General features: G+C 42.5%; 1 protein-coding gene across 1 annotated transcript in view; it reads right to left on the bottom strand.

Moving 5' to 3' along the window:
• Positions 1–20: 20 nt before the first annotated feature.
• The window catches only part of kcnk12 (potassium channel, subfamily K, member 12), a 25,940-nt gene continuing 7,411 nt past the window's right edge, over positions 21–18,549 (bottom strand). Inside the window, exon 2 of the mRNA XM_035399672.1 lies at positions 21–4,241. Within this exon, the coding sequence (XP_035255563.1) occupies positions 3,349–4,241 (893 nt within the window). The 3' untranslated portion in view covers positions 21–3,348. The remainder of the gene's footprint in view (positions 4,242–18,549) is intronic.

The following is an 18,549-nucleotide window of genomic DNA, read 5'->3' as shown; positions in this document are numbered from 1 at the left end:
AGAAACAAATTTATTGTCAAATTTTTTTTCTCCCCAATTGTTGTTCACAGCACCATGTAATGACATTGCAGGGCATCTCAGTTAGGATGAAATCCCATCAGCCATTCATTAGCCTCAGGAGTTCACAACTACAGTACATTGTAACAGAGTAGCATTCATCTTCCCTTATAGAACATAAAGTGATCATGCCTTTTCAGTCATTTTTGTCTCTTCTTTAACATTTATATATAGAAAAATATACCTAGAAGATATCTCAGTTGTATATACACATATATATCTTGTATGGCTTTACAATAACAGCATGCATGAAACTATATCAAGCCTGAAGTTTCAACTACCTGAGTTGTGGGTTTTTTCTTTCTTCCTTTTTAGCAAGAACAGGAAATGAAAGGTACAGCCTATCTGAAAACTTTTATTCTTAAATTCGATCTAATTTTGGAACCCCTTTAGCGATGCTTGGCTGTTATATACAATGACGTTGGTTATATACAAGGCTTTGGGTTTGATGACTGCAGAGAGAAGGGAGCGCTGCAGTGCATTCTGGGATTACGGTGTGGAAGAGCGATGCATGCTGAATGCGGAGGAGTCAGAGTGCTGGCGGACGTGGGAAGACCAGGGGGACGGGAGAGCGAGCGACTGGATTGGCCGGGATCTGCATCTTGGTCCCACTGCTGAGGCCCACAAGAGCTCTGCTCAAATGGGAGTCACATACAGAACTCTTACTGCCTTAGAACTCGTTCTGCCTCTCCTTCTCTCTCTCCTGCGTTCTATCTGTCTCTCCTTCTCTCTATTTATCGCGTGACTAGCCTGCTCATCTCCTGCTGCCTGATTTCCTTTCTTGACAAAAACAAAAAATGTCTTCCAATTCTGTGACATTCCTGTCTCCCCTTCTCTCTCCTTCTCTTCCTCTCTGTCTCTCTCTCTCTCTCTCTCTCTCTCTATCCTTCCCTTGCATTCTCTCTCTATCCCTCTCTTGCATTTATCACATTCACACTCTCCCTTTTTCTGTCCATGTGCACTGCAATCCTTTCAGGAAAAAAACACCCTTCCTCACAATATGAGACAATGGGGTGTGTGTGGGGTTGGGGGGGGTTCCAACATAAAACCGTGTTAGAACAGCTCAAAAACAACCCCCGTGTAGGCATCCCCCGGACCTAGCAACACAGAGCCCTGGTAATCAACAATGAGCTTCTGTTATTATGCTGTCAAACCTGTGAGGCTGAGCCATAAAAACTGACACTTCAATAAAGAAAAATCCTCATTACAATGGAAAATTTTACAAACGCATTTTCCTCGTTTATTTTTCCGACCAGACGCCACAATTCTCCATGCTCCACACGTAATGTTTCTGCTTGATTACCCTGGCTTATCTTCCTATTTTCGCCTCACAAACCAACTGTGCATGTAGCAATTAATCCCCCTCTCCCTTTCGCTCTGCACCCCTCCACCTGTAACAGCGGCCTCCGTGCGCTAGTCATTCAACTGCCAAGGAGGTCTGCAAATGCCTCCCGCCTTCTGCACTGGCTCATCCATTTATGACCCTTTCTTTTCCTCTGCTATGTTTATTTTGGCTTTTTAATAAGCGACTTAGCAGGATCGCAAGGAGGCGGAGGGTTACACAGCACGCTGACCGCAGAAAGGCTGTAAATCGCCCTCCCAACGGGGCTTGTGTTTTGAGTTAACAAGACTAGTATTCATACTCTTGCAAGACATGGACTCTAAACTCTCCCTCTCCGATTCTCCGTACCCCTGACTCAGTATCATTCTCCCCCTCTTCCTCCTTATCTTTTACTGCTTCTCCAAAAAAAGAGAGACCAGTTTTTCAGATTTAGTATCCACACCCATCTCTATCTCTGAAGGCTCAAAGCTTTTAGCCATAAATTTTCACCAAATGGGCTAGTTGCATAAAAGTCTTCAGGGTATTGTGAATCTGTCTGCAGAGGGCACTCAAAAAATGAAAAATTCTACGTCAGCCAGCGGTCTCTGGACATCAGAGAATACACAGAGTAATTCTTTAGTCAAATATCTTTCTGTACAATCTGCATTCAAATTGTGTTTTTTGAAAAAGATTTTACTATTTTAATTTATTTACTATTCAAATTTATTTTGGAATTTGTACAAACAGCCTGTAAGAACAAGAAATGTTCAATATATATTTCAATATGCTCTCAATATGTTGTAGCTCAGAATTGGACTCCCATTGGCATCACTGCATGAGAATTTACATAATTCTGAAGAGCTCAGTTTTGTCTTTTTAGTGAAAACAATTATGCAAAAAGCCAGGAAAATGGCTACTTGAAGTGACAGATTTTACATCACATTCTGAAATAACTACAGATCACCTCCATTAATGTCTGTCAAGGTTTTGGTGGGACAGTCCAGTACGATCCACAGACCTTTTGCCTGTTCATGCCATCGTGTGCAACTGACATGATTACCTTCAATCGGTTATATATCTGACCTTTAATTCATTTTCAAGGCATGACATTCACAGAATATATCTGAAATCATTCATCAACTTAAAGAGCAATTACTGTTCTCCAATTTAAAAAAGGCAATGCATAGTATTAAAAGGAGTGTGCTATATGGTTAACTTTGCAATAAAAACGTCTCAGTTTTCCTCAAATTTCAACTCCACATGAAAATCCTAAAAAATAACAAACAAGATACCTTATTTTTTTTCTCCCAAAATTAAATTAAAGCAATATAATATTCCTAACCCTTGGATTTTACACTGAGAGATCTGGAGCACTACCATGCTCAAAATGTTGATCTTGATTTGTCAAGCAGGCTAAACAGCTCAGGAACACAGCTGTGAAAGCTGGTGCGCAGTACTGAGAATGTGTTCCTGTGACTTTGATATCAAGGACTTCGAGAAATAAGGGCGCCGTGACTTCCTGTGTACCGCCGTGGGGCATCCCAACAGCAGGACTCAGGCTTTTTGCCCAAGTTATGAAAGCAGGTGCTTCAGTCCCGGTATGGTGCCACCAAAACCCAGGAATCACTGCAGCCGATCTGTAAATCCACTGTAAAGTCGTCATGAGGCTGACAGGCTCCATTCAGGGAAATACAAAAACACAAGCACAAGTCGTGAAAAAAAATGGGTAAGAAGGAAAAAGACACACCCACGAACTGACCCAGATCGGAAGCCTGTAGTACTGTATTTTGCCTTGTGTGTCGGTTAGTTATCCATTGTTGTGCTTTCTTTACATCTCTCCTCCCACAAATCCTCTTCCGTGCTCATGTTTGTGAAATCCCCATCCTCTGTCCTTTCCATCACCCTATCTGCTTTCATCTCTCTCTCTCTCTCTCTCTCTCCCTCTCGATCTGCCTCAGCCTCAGCAGGTTCTACCTGCTGTCGCTGGTCTCTGCCAGCCGGTTGTTCATGATGCCAAGGGCCCCCACGCCCCCCGAAAACCCGTTTTGCCGTGAGCTGCTGCCCACCGTCCTGGGGTACCCGTTGGCCGTCTCGGAGAGCTGCTTCTGCATGATGGCCAGGGAGACCTTGTTGGAGGCCGTGAGGTCCCGCATGGAGATCATCTCGCCGGAGAGGCGGCGGCCGTCCGTGTCGCTATCGTAGGGCCCGTCCGAGTCGGGCGGGCGGGCAAAGCGGGCCTGCCGCACGCGGGCGCCGGGCCGGATGGCGTTCCGCCGCCCCAGGAAGGCGTTGGCCCTGTGGCACCGCTGGCAGCACAGGCAGTTCATCTTCCCCAGCATCCAGTTGAGCACCTGCTTGATGACGATGGAGATGACGTTGAAGAGCGAGTAGATGCAGCACACGCCCGACAGGATGAACAGGAAGTTGGCCAGCCGGTACAGGCCCTGGTTCTCGTAGGCGGCTCCCTGGCTGCTCACCAGGTCGCCGAAGCCGATGGTGCTGAAGGTGACGAAGCAGTAGTAGAGCGAGTCCATGTAGGCCCAGCCCTCCACGGGCGTGTACATGGCCGAGGCGCAGCAGGACAGCACGATGGACGCCAGGCCCAGGATCAGCATCACGTGGTAGACGGAGGGCTTCCAGCCCGGCAGGCAGGACTCGGCGAAGTCGCGGCGGAGGCCCGGCGGGAAGAGGCCGCTGCGCCGGAGACGCCGCTCCTGCACCGCCCTCATCACCACGGCCAGCAGGGTGATGATGCGCTCCAGGAACAGGTTAAAGAACAGGATGGTGCCCGCGCAGCCCAGCATGCCGTAGAAGATGAGGAAAACCTTCCCTGCCACCGTCGCCGGGGTGGTCATCCCGAAACCTGCCAAGGACAGAGAGGAGACGGAGAACGAGGGGTTAATAAACGTTTTTGTTTTTGGGGACCAGACTAAAGAGAGAGTGAAGACTGGGGGTCAGGACTCACATATCAAGGTATGGCAACGCACGTTTTAAGCAGGTTGCATAGTTTTGGCAGAATGCCTTGTGGATGCCCGTGAGCATGGAGGATTATTCCTGTGCCTGTGTGATTTCTCTCTGGAGTGACATCATGCGGAGAGGGGTCAGAGGTCAACGCCTGACTCTGCAGACTGGAGAGACACATTAGCTGATGAGCTGGATGGCTGTGATGTCCCAAACCCCCGACTGACAAGGTGGAGGTTACCCTGACCTTACTGGCACCCACACACCTGAGACTCTTACACCACAGCTGGAGCAGCGCGGAGGCCATCTTTAACTGAATCCATACGGATCAGAGCCATAATCCCACCCGTGGAATCGTGTTTCACACACTTTTAAAGATAGGATCCAGGTGAGAAGGAATTTTACCAACAATAGAGCCCAAGACTGCAAACGCTGCAGACAGGCGCAGAGCTGTGAGGGTCAGGGAAAGCTTGCGGTCGTTCTCCGTCAAGGACTCTCAAGTCCGATTTACACCCTGTGCATTAGATAAGATTACTTAGTTCTCCTCATCTCCAGTCCAATCATATAATTATGCTGCCGATGCAGAATGAGAGCCAGCTCTGAAGTTTTTTATGCGTCGAGCCAAAGTCATTAGGCTCACACCGAGAGACTGGTCAGAGCTGAAGACCCAAATTATTCATAACCATGACCCAACCAGTGACAGCCAGGAATACTAATCCAATATAAGTGCCACTCCATTTTGCTTGGCTGCAGTTTTTTATCTTGTTCTTGACGAATGAAAAATGGGCAGTAACACTGCCAGTCTGGTAATTAGGATTGGAGTGAGGTCAGGTCGAAGCCAAAATGGCTCATTAGGTCAGCTATGTTTGCGTGGGGTGAAGCAATATCCCAGTACAAATTATATGCCAAACAAACAAATGCCAGTTTTAAAGACTGAATTAATTCAAGAGCTTTATACAGTTGTCTCTACGTGGTATGGAGGCTGATGTATACCAGTGTTAGCTTTGCTTATTGTGGCTATTATATAGCCATTTTTGTGGCTTTGAGTTTTAGATTTACACACTAGATGCTCTAGCACCTAAAGGTCTCAATGAAGGCTTTTATATCTGTCATTTTAGTAGTATCCTTGTCTGTTTATTTTATGGCTGTTGTAACTACTGGTAGGGTCTGTCCATCTGTTTTGATTTGTCAACTGTACAGTCATGTCTCTAAGTATTCCTGTACAGAATTTTTATCGTGGACTTTTTTTTCCCAGGTTACCTCTCCATTGTTATGGTATCGATGAGACAGCTGTATGCTATTCTGTGTATTCATATTGCATATTGGGGAGTGGCAGTTCTTGTAAATGGACAGTCAGATGAACTAGTGCAATAGGAAGTGATATGGGTATTCAACAGTGCTATTTTCAATTTTTTTTTTGCCTGATGAGAGCATGTAGCTTGAAATGTAACATTTTGAAGTGTTAAAAAACATTTTTCTTGGGAGCAGTGCACCAAGTAATTTTTCTATATTTAATATCATGCAATACTCTTCCATCAGAACTCCCATAAATTAATTTGCATTATGGTTAATTCAGTGGCCTTCACCTTGATCACATTTCATCTTTTTTAGACTCACAAGCTAGATTTCTTTTTTTTCTTCTTCTTCTTTTAAAAGAATATCCCAGTATAAATAACACCTAGCCATAAAAGCACTGTCTGGCAAAGCAACTGGAAAGAACTCAGTTGACCCTGCCTCCATTTAAGATGGTGAATCATAATTGGGGGGTAAATTTGGTACAACAATTGTCAGTGTCTGACTGACTGAAAAAGATAACTGATTCAAAATTATGGTTCAATTATAACAGTTGTGAAATTAGTCATAAACCTTAATACAGTCATAATGGATTATGGACAGGGTAAGATGGCTTTATGGCATATTGTGCTACCCCATGCAGACTACTTATTCAGTTTTCCGTGCTTCCTCTGTGAGATTAAAACAAAGAGGTGCACTGGCAAACCGCGGCAGTGAAAACTATGGTGACACCAAGCTGTGCACCTGTGTGTAGCAAGAACAGTCAAGCTACACAGCGCTCTCGCAACCTTAATTGAATTTTTTTTGTTGTTGTCGTCTTCAATTTCTTCCTCCCTGCACTTCAGATCTGATATGCTTTTATCCGTAAACTGTACTCCGTTGAAAGGTCTTATTACCTCAGGTGATAAAAATCACTGTTTTCCATTTCATTCACTCTAGTCCATCAGAATGGGTGCTTTGACCTTATCTTTAAAAATGAATATCTTTTATGTGCAGTTTTTATTTGACAAACTGGGTCATTTAGATCAAGCTAAGACTGAGTTTCTGGATGGACACACATGTGCGCATACACACACACACACACACACATCCAAATGCTCACATACAGACACACACACACACACACACACACATCCCAATGCTCATATACAGATGCAGACACACAGTCACACACACACACACACACACACACACAATACATGTTCACGGGTAATTTGAGTCAGTGAGACTTATAGAATTTCCCTTATAGTAATGGGCCTGTCACTTCTCAGTATTAATAATGTACTGAGCATTCTCTGTCAGTGGCTTGGAGCTGTAGAGCGATGACATGAAAACACCAGAATGAGGGGGCTGGTTCACTAATTCCAAGACCTCCACAGAAACCAAATCTCTCAGTAGTTCTTTAATTAATTAATGCGCTGCATTTGTCCCTTGGTCAAAGTGGCGCGATTGTTCATGGGAACGAGGTTAAGTCCACGATGTGTCAGAGAGACAGAGCTCTGCTCCCTCTCTCATTATGAGTTAAATTACGTCGGAGACGGGCAGGCGCTGCCATTGATTCCGCGCGCAGCCCATTACCTTCGACTGCTGTGTCAGGAGACATTAGGGGCAGAAATCAAAGCAGCACAAAACGAGATCAAACTGAGCTGGGTAGTCCCCAGCGATGGGGAAGATGGAATCTTTGCTGCTATATCTGGAGCTTTCTAAAAACTCCACAGTTATTGGCGCTGCACAAAAGGACATTACGGTACAATGAGTCTGGAAATATTTGGTATTCTGGATTCTGAAAATGTGCCAAAATTATTATTATTATTATTATTATTATTATTATTAATAATAATAATAATAATAATAATAATAATAATAATAATAATAATAATAATAATAAAATATGGTACCTTACACTTAAATTTACAATGCAGATAATCGCTATGCTAATGTGAACATAGTAATGTTAATTCAGAGTGTGTTTATTTCTGGACATTAAATACATAATTAAAAGATATTCCTACTAATGGATGTTAACAGTCAAGACTGTGACACCCGAAAGACCAAACTGGAAAGAGCAAATTGAAACATTGTGATTATGGCTAATCATTTTAAGTAATAAATGTTTTTCAATATTTTTCATCATACTTATGGAGAAAACAAGGGTCAAAGATCAAGGATATTGTATTTACTCTTCAGTCTAGTGGCCTCATTCAAACCAGGGAGTGCAAAAACAAAATAGTGGAGTCACAATGTAAAATATGTTACCTGTTAATCCTAATGATATTATATTTTGTTTCCTTAGCATTGTGCAACAGGGTGGAGTGGCACATAATGTTCAGGGCTCTATTTTAGCAGTCTTAGCGCATGGTCTGAAGCGCAATGCGCACGTGCATTTAGGGTGTAGCCAGAAAAAAATCTGCTCATGCGTGAGTCCAATTAAAACTGACTGAATTAATTGTGTAATGCGGCACAAATTTGTTTTCATTTCTGATTTTTTTTTTTTTCTTAATTAGACATTTAGTTCTCTTCATAATTGCATTGTTCATGAAATCAGCAGTTTTAATTGCTGAAAGTATGGAAATCTTGTCAATGTGAAGAACAAAAAATAGGGTTAAGAAATTGTGTTAAAATGGCGAAATTATTTTTTTAAATTGTATTTAAAAAAAACTGTAATGTACAGTGAATCACCAGGACCATATTTGAAAAAATTGCAATGGATTGAGGAGATTTCAAATTGTCCGAATAAATGCAACATTCCCTGGACTAAGTTTTAGACTTAATAAACCATTCCGCCTGTGTACCAGGGTATAGACGAAGCAGCCCTTCTCCCAGTTGATTCATCCTCGGTCATGCTGCTGGGGTATTTTGGCTCATTAATTGGACATGCAGTTCACAATCACGCCTTCTAAAGTCATGTAATGTGTTCTCATTTCTGCCCAAGACATCCACGGCTTTTGGCAATGAATTCATTTAAAAGAATCCCAGAGGTTGCTGCCAATCATGGCTACATGAAAATTTGTCCAAAGCAAAGTACCATAACCTACAAAAATTAAACTACACATTTTATTTATGCTAAGTAAATGGGAGCCAGGTGAAGACTGGAGTACTTCAGCATTTCCATATTTCTCCCACATGACCGATATCACAGCAATAACACAAAAATGATAAGCGAGTGATGTTTACATTACAGCTCACAATACATACGTACACTGCCATGCAATAACAACACTGACAAGAAGAACTCTGGATCAGTTTTTAAAAAAATCACAAGTACAGTTTAATAATCAAAATGGATTGAAGGAATTATTACTTCCACACATCAAACCATTGGCATTGATCACAGTTGCTACTACGGGCTTGCAATTAGTGTGTGTCTGGCTAAGCAAACCATGATGCTGCACCTCCGTTTCACAGACTGGCAATTAATGGGCCCATCATTTGCCAGTTCAAAGCTCTTTCACGTCAGCCTTTTAATCTGTCAGCTCCTCCTGGATTTAATGTAGCACCGCAGAGCAAGAGCCACGGCACCACAGAAATAATCGACGTGCCCCACTGTGCGTCTTCACCGCTGGACACTGGTAAACACAGTTAATTCAAAGGTGCAGAAATCAGTGACTAATGCTGTCACGCAAGGCCACGCTGACATCAAGTTAAAGTTCGGCAAAAATTACTGACGCGGTGAGCTACTGAAAAATGCTTTGGGATGCAAGATGTCAATGGCTTGAAGTAAAACTGCTCAAGTTTATAACCGAGTATCCTTTGATCTAAAGAAGTTGACCTCCAATGTCTTAGATTTTATTCACAGATATACAGTACATAACAAAAAGAAGATGGGGGATGTACTGATAAGATCTTGGCCCGGGTTTCACTTGCCATTTGTCACCGGCTTGTAGTTACATGTATAATTTACCATTATGTTCACTGGCACAGTTTTGCAAGGTCAGCGGATCACTGAAATGAACCTGTGAAACTGTGTGGAGGTAAAAAAAAAAAAAAAGTGCAATGAATGCTGATTAAATTCAAGGCCCAGCCATACCAACCCCCTCTCTAGGAAAAACCAATGGGAACTAGATAGGGCTGACAAGTTGTATTAGGGCCAGCGTATATCCTGTGTGTTGAGATGGTGGCGGTATTGTGAAGGTGCTTCGGCGGGCACTTCAACAGTTCACAATATTTTCTGAAAATATGAGGGTTGTATTTCTTCTCTCTGTCACGCAACAGGGACTTTGTTTTATCACTTTGAGATCAAAGTCCCCTGTATCAGATTGAAGAGGGTGGAAAAACAGGTAACTGTTTTAAATGCATCCTTCACAGAAACAGAAAAAAAACAATTGATCTCTTGAAATAAACCTGTGGGCTTATCAAAAGTGTAACTGCAATAGCACAAGTATTGATTTAAGCAGCCCCATTTCCAAACTGACTGACTGCAGCACAACAACAAAAAACAATACCCAAGATCCATCATCTCATCTCCACGTATCTGGAGTATACTTCTTACAAAAAAAAGAAAAGAAAGTGTACGTAAGCACAGGTCTGAGCATGTGTCTGCATCGGTGTGTGTGTACACATGTGACTAAGAGTGCGTGTGTGTGTGTGTGAGGTTGTGTGCGTGTGTGAGAGAGAGAGACAGTGTACTGTATGTGTGAGTGTGTGTGAGCGTATTTGTGTGTGCGTGTGTGTGAGAGAGAAAGAGAAACAGAGTACTGTATGTGTGTGTGTGTGAGCGTATTTGTGTGTGTGTGTGTGCATGTGTGTTTGAGTGTGCGTGTGTGTGTGTGTGTGTGCGAGTCAGAATGTAAGTGTGTGCATTTGCAGCATGGGGCCTGTGAGTTGCTGAGGATCCCCTGAATCTCACAGAGGGAAGGACCATTTGACCCCTGCTATCTGACCAGGCTTAGCGAGCTCTCCCACTGGTATTACTATCCAGCACACTGTGGGCCCTGTGAAGCCCTCATTAACCTGGAAGTACAGCAGGGGTGGGTTGGGACACACAGCGACGGCTCTGTGTTACTCCAGCACCACGCAATGCCACATCCTGACTACCCATGGCATCAGTCTGTATACAGCACCCTCAGTTACCGCAGTGAAGCTGTCCTACCAGATCAGCTCATCCAGACCCTTTCACCAGACTCCCTTTGTGTGAAGCCTGGGCACAGCACAGGTGATCTTGATACTATATCTTGCATTTTTTTTACTATGACCTTTGAAGTATTGAATTTTTCGTCTTCCCCAAGGGCAGGATAGGAGGTCTAGGCAGGGGTGTATGCAAGCAGGCATGAAAGAAAAAAAGTGGAAATGAATAGGGAGCATGTGACAAGCATTTCAACTGCCTCAAGGGAGAAAATTGTGTCCTGCATATGCCTACAAGAAAAAAATAAGGAAACCGCAAGGTGTATGTGCATGTGTTGTACAGTCTGTACATGTGAATGTGTAAGCGGGCATCAGTGTGAGAGCGTATGTGTAGATGTGTGTTTGCACGTGGTGTGATTATGATTTCTGTAAGTGGTGCCAATGTGCAACTGTGTGTGAGAGAGAGACTGTGTGTGTGTGTGTGTGAGAGAGAGAGAGCCTGTGTGTGTGTGTGTGAGAGAGAGAGAGCCTGTGTGTGTGAGAGTTTTTGTGTATGTGTGTGTGTGTGTGTGAGACCATGTGTGTTTTCCCTCCATTTTATCAGCTGTTTAGATTGTGTGTCCTTCATACCGGCAGTGAGTCTCACTGCTGCAGACCTAAAGTTCTATGTACCCAGGGATGAGGGTAATGCCAACCCAACACTCAAAATCTGAGCACAAACAGCAAATACGGTCATTAAAAGTCATATTCTCCATTCATCCCAAAGGGGGTCATTTCTAAACACCTGCTCATCCAGCAATATCATTAAAAATATAAGAGCAGTGAGAACAGCAGTAGTGAAATGAAGGTGTTGTCCTCCACGCCAGCCCACCTCTCTCACAAAGGGACATGATTAGTCACAGGCTGAACCTGCAGGGGACTGCACTGACCACATGGAACACAGGAAGCATCTCTACAGCTCACTGAGCCATCTGCTGAGGTGCACACACACACACACACACACACACACACACTCATAAACACAAACATGCACGCACACACACACACACTCATAAACACTAACATCCACACACACACACAAACACAAACACATACACACACACTCATAAACACAAACGCACAAAACCCAAACCTACAAAAACCCTCCCAAAAGCACTACACGTGCAGACAACACACACATATGCAGAAATTTGTGTACTGTTACACATAGAGGTATGCAAAAAACACACTCACTCATACATTCTTGCGCACACCCCTGCACAACACACATACACTTAAATATCGACAAACAAATGGTAATGAACGCAAACACTCTTGAACACATACGAGTATGAGCACACGCTTGCACTGATTATGCAAACTAGCTGCATGTGCAGCATTGAATTCCATTAACAAGATCCTTGATCAGAATTCTGCAATCACACCCTGGTAATTAACCAAAAAAGAAGTATTGATAGCGAGCGATTACAAAGCTTAACATTCAGTTTGACAGGCTGAGCACAGAGAGGTAATTATAGTGTTACACTGATTTCAAATAGCAGTGATCTGAAACACAACATCATTCTTATAACCGGGCCACTTACATCTATGGCCCAGAGACATTTTTGAGCATGTTACCATCTGGGCTGTCAACCCAAGTTTCAACCCGGTCCCTGTAGGCTCTCTAAGTTCAGCAATCATTTGGTAATCAGCACAAACATGTGACTAATTATACAATTAGGCAATAATTATGGGGGTTTTCATCAAAACAATGAAAGAACAATATTCCAAATAAGAAAGGGAACCATGGAAACACAAACAACATCAAAATCAATGACAGAACAGAACAATAACGTACTAGTTCACTGAATACAGACAGATTTCCCACATTATGCAATCCATCGTTAGATCACAGGGCCTAGATTCCAATAGACTGGCGCTCAAAGAGACAGATCATAACAGACCGACACTTGAAGACGCAAACCACAAAAAAAATATGTTTCCTTTGAAGAAGCCTTAAAAATGGCAGAAACGTGTATAACCGTCTGTCCGATATCGAGTGGACGGACAGGCGTCTGACTGAACTGTTCATTTTCACACCTGTTTGCTGCGCCTTACACATCCCCCCTTGCAGTCTTGCAGACCCGCCCTCATGTTCGTTCTGCCATAAGAGAGACCTGCGGCTCTGAACAATGGGCATCGATTCTTCCGCAGCGCCGCGCAATGATTTACTGTCGAGGAAATGCGTTGGGCCACTTCGGTTTCACCCGTCAGCATTTATTTCTTTTCCCCCCCTCCTTCATCGACTCTTCCCCTTGTTTACTTCTTTACCTGTCTGCTAAGCCGAGCGTAAAAACAGCAACCTGCTTCGGTCTGTTCTGGCGTGCTTCTTTCGGTCAGGTGAGGGATTAATGTCCTGTTTTTTTTAAATTATACCTCCTGAGACTCATTTAATTACAAGCCTCATCTACCAGTCAAATTGAGACCTTAAAAATATGATTAAGACATTGCAACGGTTCACACTATATGGGCAAATTCATTCATTGTAGCCACTCTGTATGCACACGTTATATTTTCAAAAAAGTAGAATATTTGGAATATATTTTATTTATGTAAGGGATCTGCAGTCAAAGAGAGATTGTTTATGGAAGAAAACTATATTTTGGAATGAAGTAACAATATGCATATTTAAATTTTTATAAAGGAACAATGTGATTCTGGTAATGAGTGTAATAATTAATGACTCACATGGCGTGCACAAGGGCACTTTGGGCAGTGTGAGATTAATCTAACATGTGCGCGTACCTCTGTGTGGCTGCAGTGAGGCTGTCCCAGCTCAGGGGAAGCTCTCATGCTAATTCACCAGACGCAATGCAGCACATGCAAAACCTGGCCCCCTGCTGTCCCGCTCCGGCACTGCTGCCGAGGTGCCAGAGTGGATCGTGAGACACACACACATTCACACACGCGTGCGCATACAGACGCACAAACACGTGCATGCATGCATACACACATACACACACACACACACACACACACAAACATGTGCACGAATGCACACACATATACACACACACACAAATACACATAGAAATGTGCACACGCACACACACAAACAAACATGCGCTATACACAGAAGCACACACACACAGTAGAATCTCTCTCTCTGGTCCACAAATACACCCCAAAGTCCTCTGAAACCCTGAATAATGTTACATAAGTGAATGTGCAACCTCAGTTTTTTTGTGTTTCAAGAGTCAAGTGCAGAAAGCACACTGTATAGGCTGATGGCGGGAGGGAGCGAGAGAAAATCAGAGAGCGTGTAAGTGGAGAGATAGTATAAAAATACAGGGAAATTGAGAGAGAATAGATAAAAAGAGAATAACTGAGAGAAAGAGAGAAAGGAGAGAGAGATGTACAATTAGAAAAATAGAGATGCGATATAGTGGTGAGCCTACGGCAGACACTGAACTACCTGTGATAAGAGAATCAATGATAGCATAACACACGATCTGTATTGTGAAATGTGATACGGATGTGTGTAGTACGATCAACAGCAATGCAGCCCAACAGGGAACACAGGCATTAATGACTCCCTTCAACAGCAAAGAAAGCAAAGAACAAAATGGCTAATCCTTCGCCTCAGTACAGTCAGCATACAGTGAGCAGTTATCAAACAAACCATTCATCACCCATCACCGTGACAACACTGTGTGGCATGAAGCCAACTGGAAGGTGGGGGCAGGGAAGGGGAATATATATTTATTCCTTGCTACAATCTCTCTCTCTCTCTCTCACACACACACACAAACATATATGCACAAACACACATGCACAGGCACAGACACATACTATACACACACAAACTATATGTGCACACGCACACTTACACACACACACGCAAGTGATCTGACTAGCTTCTGACATTAGTCTCTCAACTCCACTAATCATTCTCCTATTGAAACCAGCCTGGCTGAAGGATTAAAACAATAGCATTTGCAGGACCTGAGGAACAGGTAATCTCCCTTTTAAAGCCTTCTCCAAAGAACTATCATATTATTTTTGAATAGCACTCTAGATTTGTGTTTTGCACAAGCACTTATTGCTGCTAATATAGTCTGCTCTGAGAGGCATTGTTGCCACTGTTTTTCCAACCAGTTAACCCTTAAGTTTAGACTGATTCTGGTTATTGTAATCTATGTCAACAGATATGTAGAGTGCCTGTCACTAATGGCATGAAATATGTATGACAAGTCCAGATTGAAATAATTTATGTCATCATAAATAAAAAGTTATGGACAGCTTCAACTATGATCTTGTGTACACAGGCTTAAAGTCACAGAGGTACAAATGCGTAAACACGCACTTACATACTGAGCAGCATAATGTTTGGGACAAAGACATACATGTTTTTTTTTTCTTAATATGGCTCTATACTCCACAATTTTAGATTTGCAATCAAACATGGTTAAAGTGCACTTTGGTTTCACCATGTAGAAATTGCATCGCTTTTCATAAATAGTCTTTACCATTTCAGGGTAGCATAATGTTTGGGACAAATGCCGTCACACAGGTGCTTGCGATTAGTCGGGTGTCTTCAGTTGCTTCCTTGGTGCTGGTGTAAGAGAGCTTTCAGTATCTAGTTTTGATTTTTCAGTTTCTTGATTGCCTTTGGAGTCTGTAATTGGTGTTTGTCAGCATGGGGATCACAGCTCAGAAATCACAAAGAGCCTGGTAAGCCTAGGAAGACCTCTGCAGTTGATGACTCACCATAATGAAGCAAGCCTCCAAACAGCTGATCCAACAGATCAGGCCCTTCGTGATTTCTGAGCTCGCCAGGGCTCCCTTTCTTCTTAATGATGTAAACAGCGCTGTAATTTCTACATGCTGAAACCAAAATGTACAAAAATACTCCAAATGTACTCCAAAAACCAAATGTACAAAAATGAAAGCTGCAAATGTGCACATCATCCACATGCAAATTGTTTAATTGCAAATCTAAAATTGCGAAGTACAAAGCCAAATCAAGAAAAATATGTCTTTTCCCCAAACTTTATGGTGCTCACTATGTGCACACAAACACATGTACACATATGTGCACACGTCTACGTGCACACGCGCATTCACACACATACACACACAGCAAGCCTGGAACTTCTTGCGTCACTACTTGGAAACGCTGTTCTGTCAGTGACAAATAAAATGAACAGTTAGTTGGCACCTGCACCTGCTCCAGTCCTTTAAAAAAAAGTGTCTTTCACAAGTCTTTCAGGTCCAACCTTTCAGGTGCGCCTGTCCATCTTTGACTGACAAGGCTTCATCACATAGAGTGTCAGGTCTCTTTGAGTCACAGACTACGGTTTCAGACAAAGGGCATATCGGCTTCAAATCTGCCACTCGTTTAGCTGCAGCTGCCAGGAAGCCAACCTGGAGCCACTGTCACTTGAGGAGGAGAGAGGAATTCCGGGAAGTGGAGTCCCAGGCCGATTAAACAAACCGAAAGGAATCGGGAACAGAATGTGCTCCACAGTCTGGCTGGCGGCAAAGACGTGAGGCTTCGGCCTGTTTTCAGCTTCTTTTCTACACAGCTCCTGCCTACTGGCTGCCAAGCATTGCATTACATATTACATTACTTTATGGGTCATTCTGTAAATGCACTTATCCAGAGCGACTTAGAGAAATTCAGAATATGGCCAAATTCTAATTTGTTTATCAGAGCAGGAGTGATATTGAAAATGATAATGAACACTATTACAGTAAAAGGAGGGGGAATACAGCAATGCAAATAAAAGATATACTGTAGAAAATATATATATATTTTTTTTATTGAACTAGCCACACAAAAGTGGGCAGTGATTGGTGTGAAAGCAGCTAATTCTTGCTCCTGAAATAATGTCATTCAGCGTATAAATTACTGTAGAAAATCCCAAGGCTGCTGTCTAAAATTAATAGGCACACGTTTAAAAAAAACCCTGGGCTGCAAAAGTCCTTATTTTGGGTCTAATTAAAAACGAGGAAGGCATAAGAATAATTTCCAATCTTACCTTTGGCACAAAGACTGCGTGTTTCTTCCAATAATAGTGTGTTTAAAAATAGTAACATCAGACTATCCAGATGATGTAAGTATCAAAGCATCTGTGCTGAGCTACCCTATAAGTGATGGCTGTGAACAAACAGTACACACAGCAATACTTCTGAGCATAGTGTTCACAGGTAAAGAGATAGATGAATAGATGGAATACTTTATTATCCCTACGGGGAAATTTCTCTAGCGGGGGGGGGGGGGGGGGGGGTAGGTGAATAAATAAATACAGATAAAAATAACAAATATTTTGGCCTAGTAAATAAAGAATCTTACAATACTAACCAGACATATGTTTACCGCATTAACATACTGCATGTTGGTGGGTCAAATAAAGTTCAGCCAAATAAGTAAAATAGTATAATTGATTTAAAATGCATAATAATTTAAAAATCTTAGTTGCCAACACATAATAATAATAATGGCTTTTATTTATGATATGCTTTTCATTCACCCAAAGCACTGCATGCAGACAACTTAGTGTAGGCATTTCACACAGCTGAATTGATTTATGACACAATTGATTGAAATTACATGACACAATTAAACATTGGGTGGCATTGATTTGGAATACTAATAAAAGGTGCTTTGTATGTGTGAGCAACATTTTGTTGAAAACATTCTTTTTTGTTGAGATTGTATATACATGTGCAGGTCCTTTGTCATTCTAGCAAGTTGGTGCATCAGTACAATCTATCTTTTCAACTTTATCTTGAAAGAACGTGTATGAAATCATTTCTGTGGTTCCCTTTTCTCACAATCCCATAGCTCATTGCAAAGTCTCTGCCTGTGATGTCTGTTAGACATTGGTGAAGTGCTTGATGGGAACTGTATTACAGTGCCAAAGCGGAACACTGGTTTTGCTGAGCACAACAGAATTGTAAAAAAAAAAAAAAAAAAAGTCTGATTTAAAGTGTATAAAATTAATTGAATTGAACTGACACACACAAACGCGCACACATGCACACACACACAACCACACTGTTGGTGATTCTGTTGCTGTCTTTTGTGTTCTATCTTTCATTAACAAGGACATGGTGATCACCTGCATATAGACCTATCTTTACACATAGCAGGATCTCAAATTCACATCTCAGTTTGAACATTGGGGAGTATCACTGCGCAAAAGGTTACTCAACGGCACTTTTACAAACAGCTAAACAACTTGTCATCATTGGACTTAGCATCATGAGAGGCTTGCTTTACGCCTGCACCCCTCTCTCCTGTGAATGTGTGACAGCGTCTCCTCAAACAGGAGCACTTGACTGAAAATGAGATTTATTCACAATCTCCATAACTCCCTCTTCAGTCTGGGTGAGGGCAAAACAGCCTGTCAGAGGAAGACGGGAACAGGACGTAGAGAGCCAGGGACAAGAGAACTAATACACTTTCTCCCCTGCTGTGTGCACTGAGCCCCTGCTTTTTCATTACACCCTTTTGTTGCTTATTTTGGTTTTTTTTTTTGTTTGTTTGTTTGTTTTCCCCCCAATTTCTCCCCAGACAGTGCTCATGAAAACTCTGCAGAGTAAAATAGATTGGCATTGTAAATAGGGAATGATGCTGCATTTTGTCTGGCCAAAGATTTATTGCAGCTATGATTTAGTCCACTGGCCCCTCTTTCACACTCTGGTAAAATGAAAATGATGGGGTAGAGACGTTTAGAGAGGCGGGTTGCAGGAGGGGGGGCCGGTGCGGACGTCCTCGCGTCCTGTTTGAGCTACAGAGCGTCATTTAGTGGGACATCACAACAGCCTTTCAAGTGATTGAAGGAGTTTTCCATTTTTAACACTGACAT

Source organism: Anguilla anguilla, chromosome 18 (genome assembly GCF_013347855.1).
Source record: "Anguilla anguilla isolate fAngAng1 chromosome 18, fAngAng1.pri, whole genome shotgun sequence".
NCBI lineage: Eukaryota > Metazoa > Chordata > Actinopteri > Anguilliformes > Anguillidae > Anguilla > Anguilla anguilla.
This window is presented reverse-complemented; position numbering and strand designations above follow the sequence as displayed.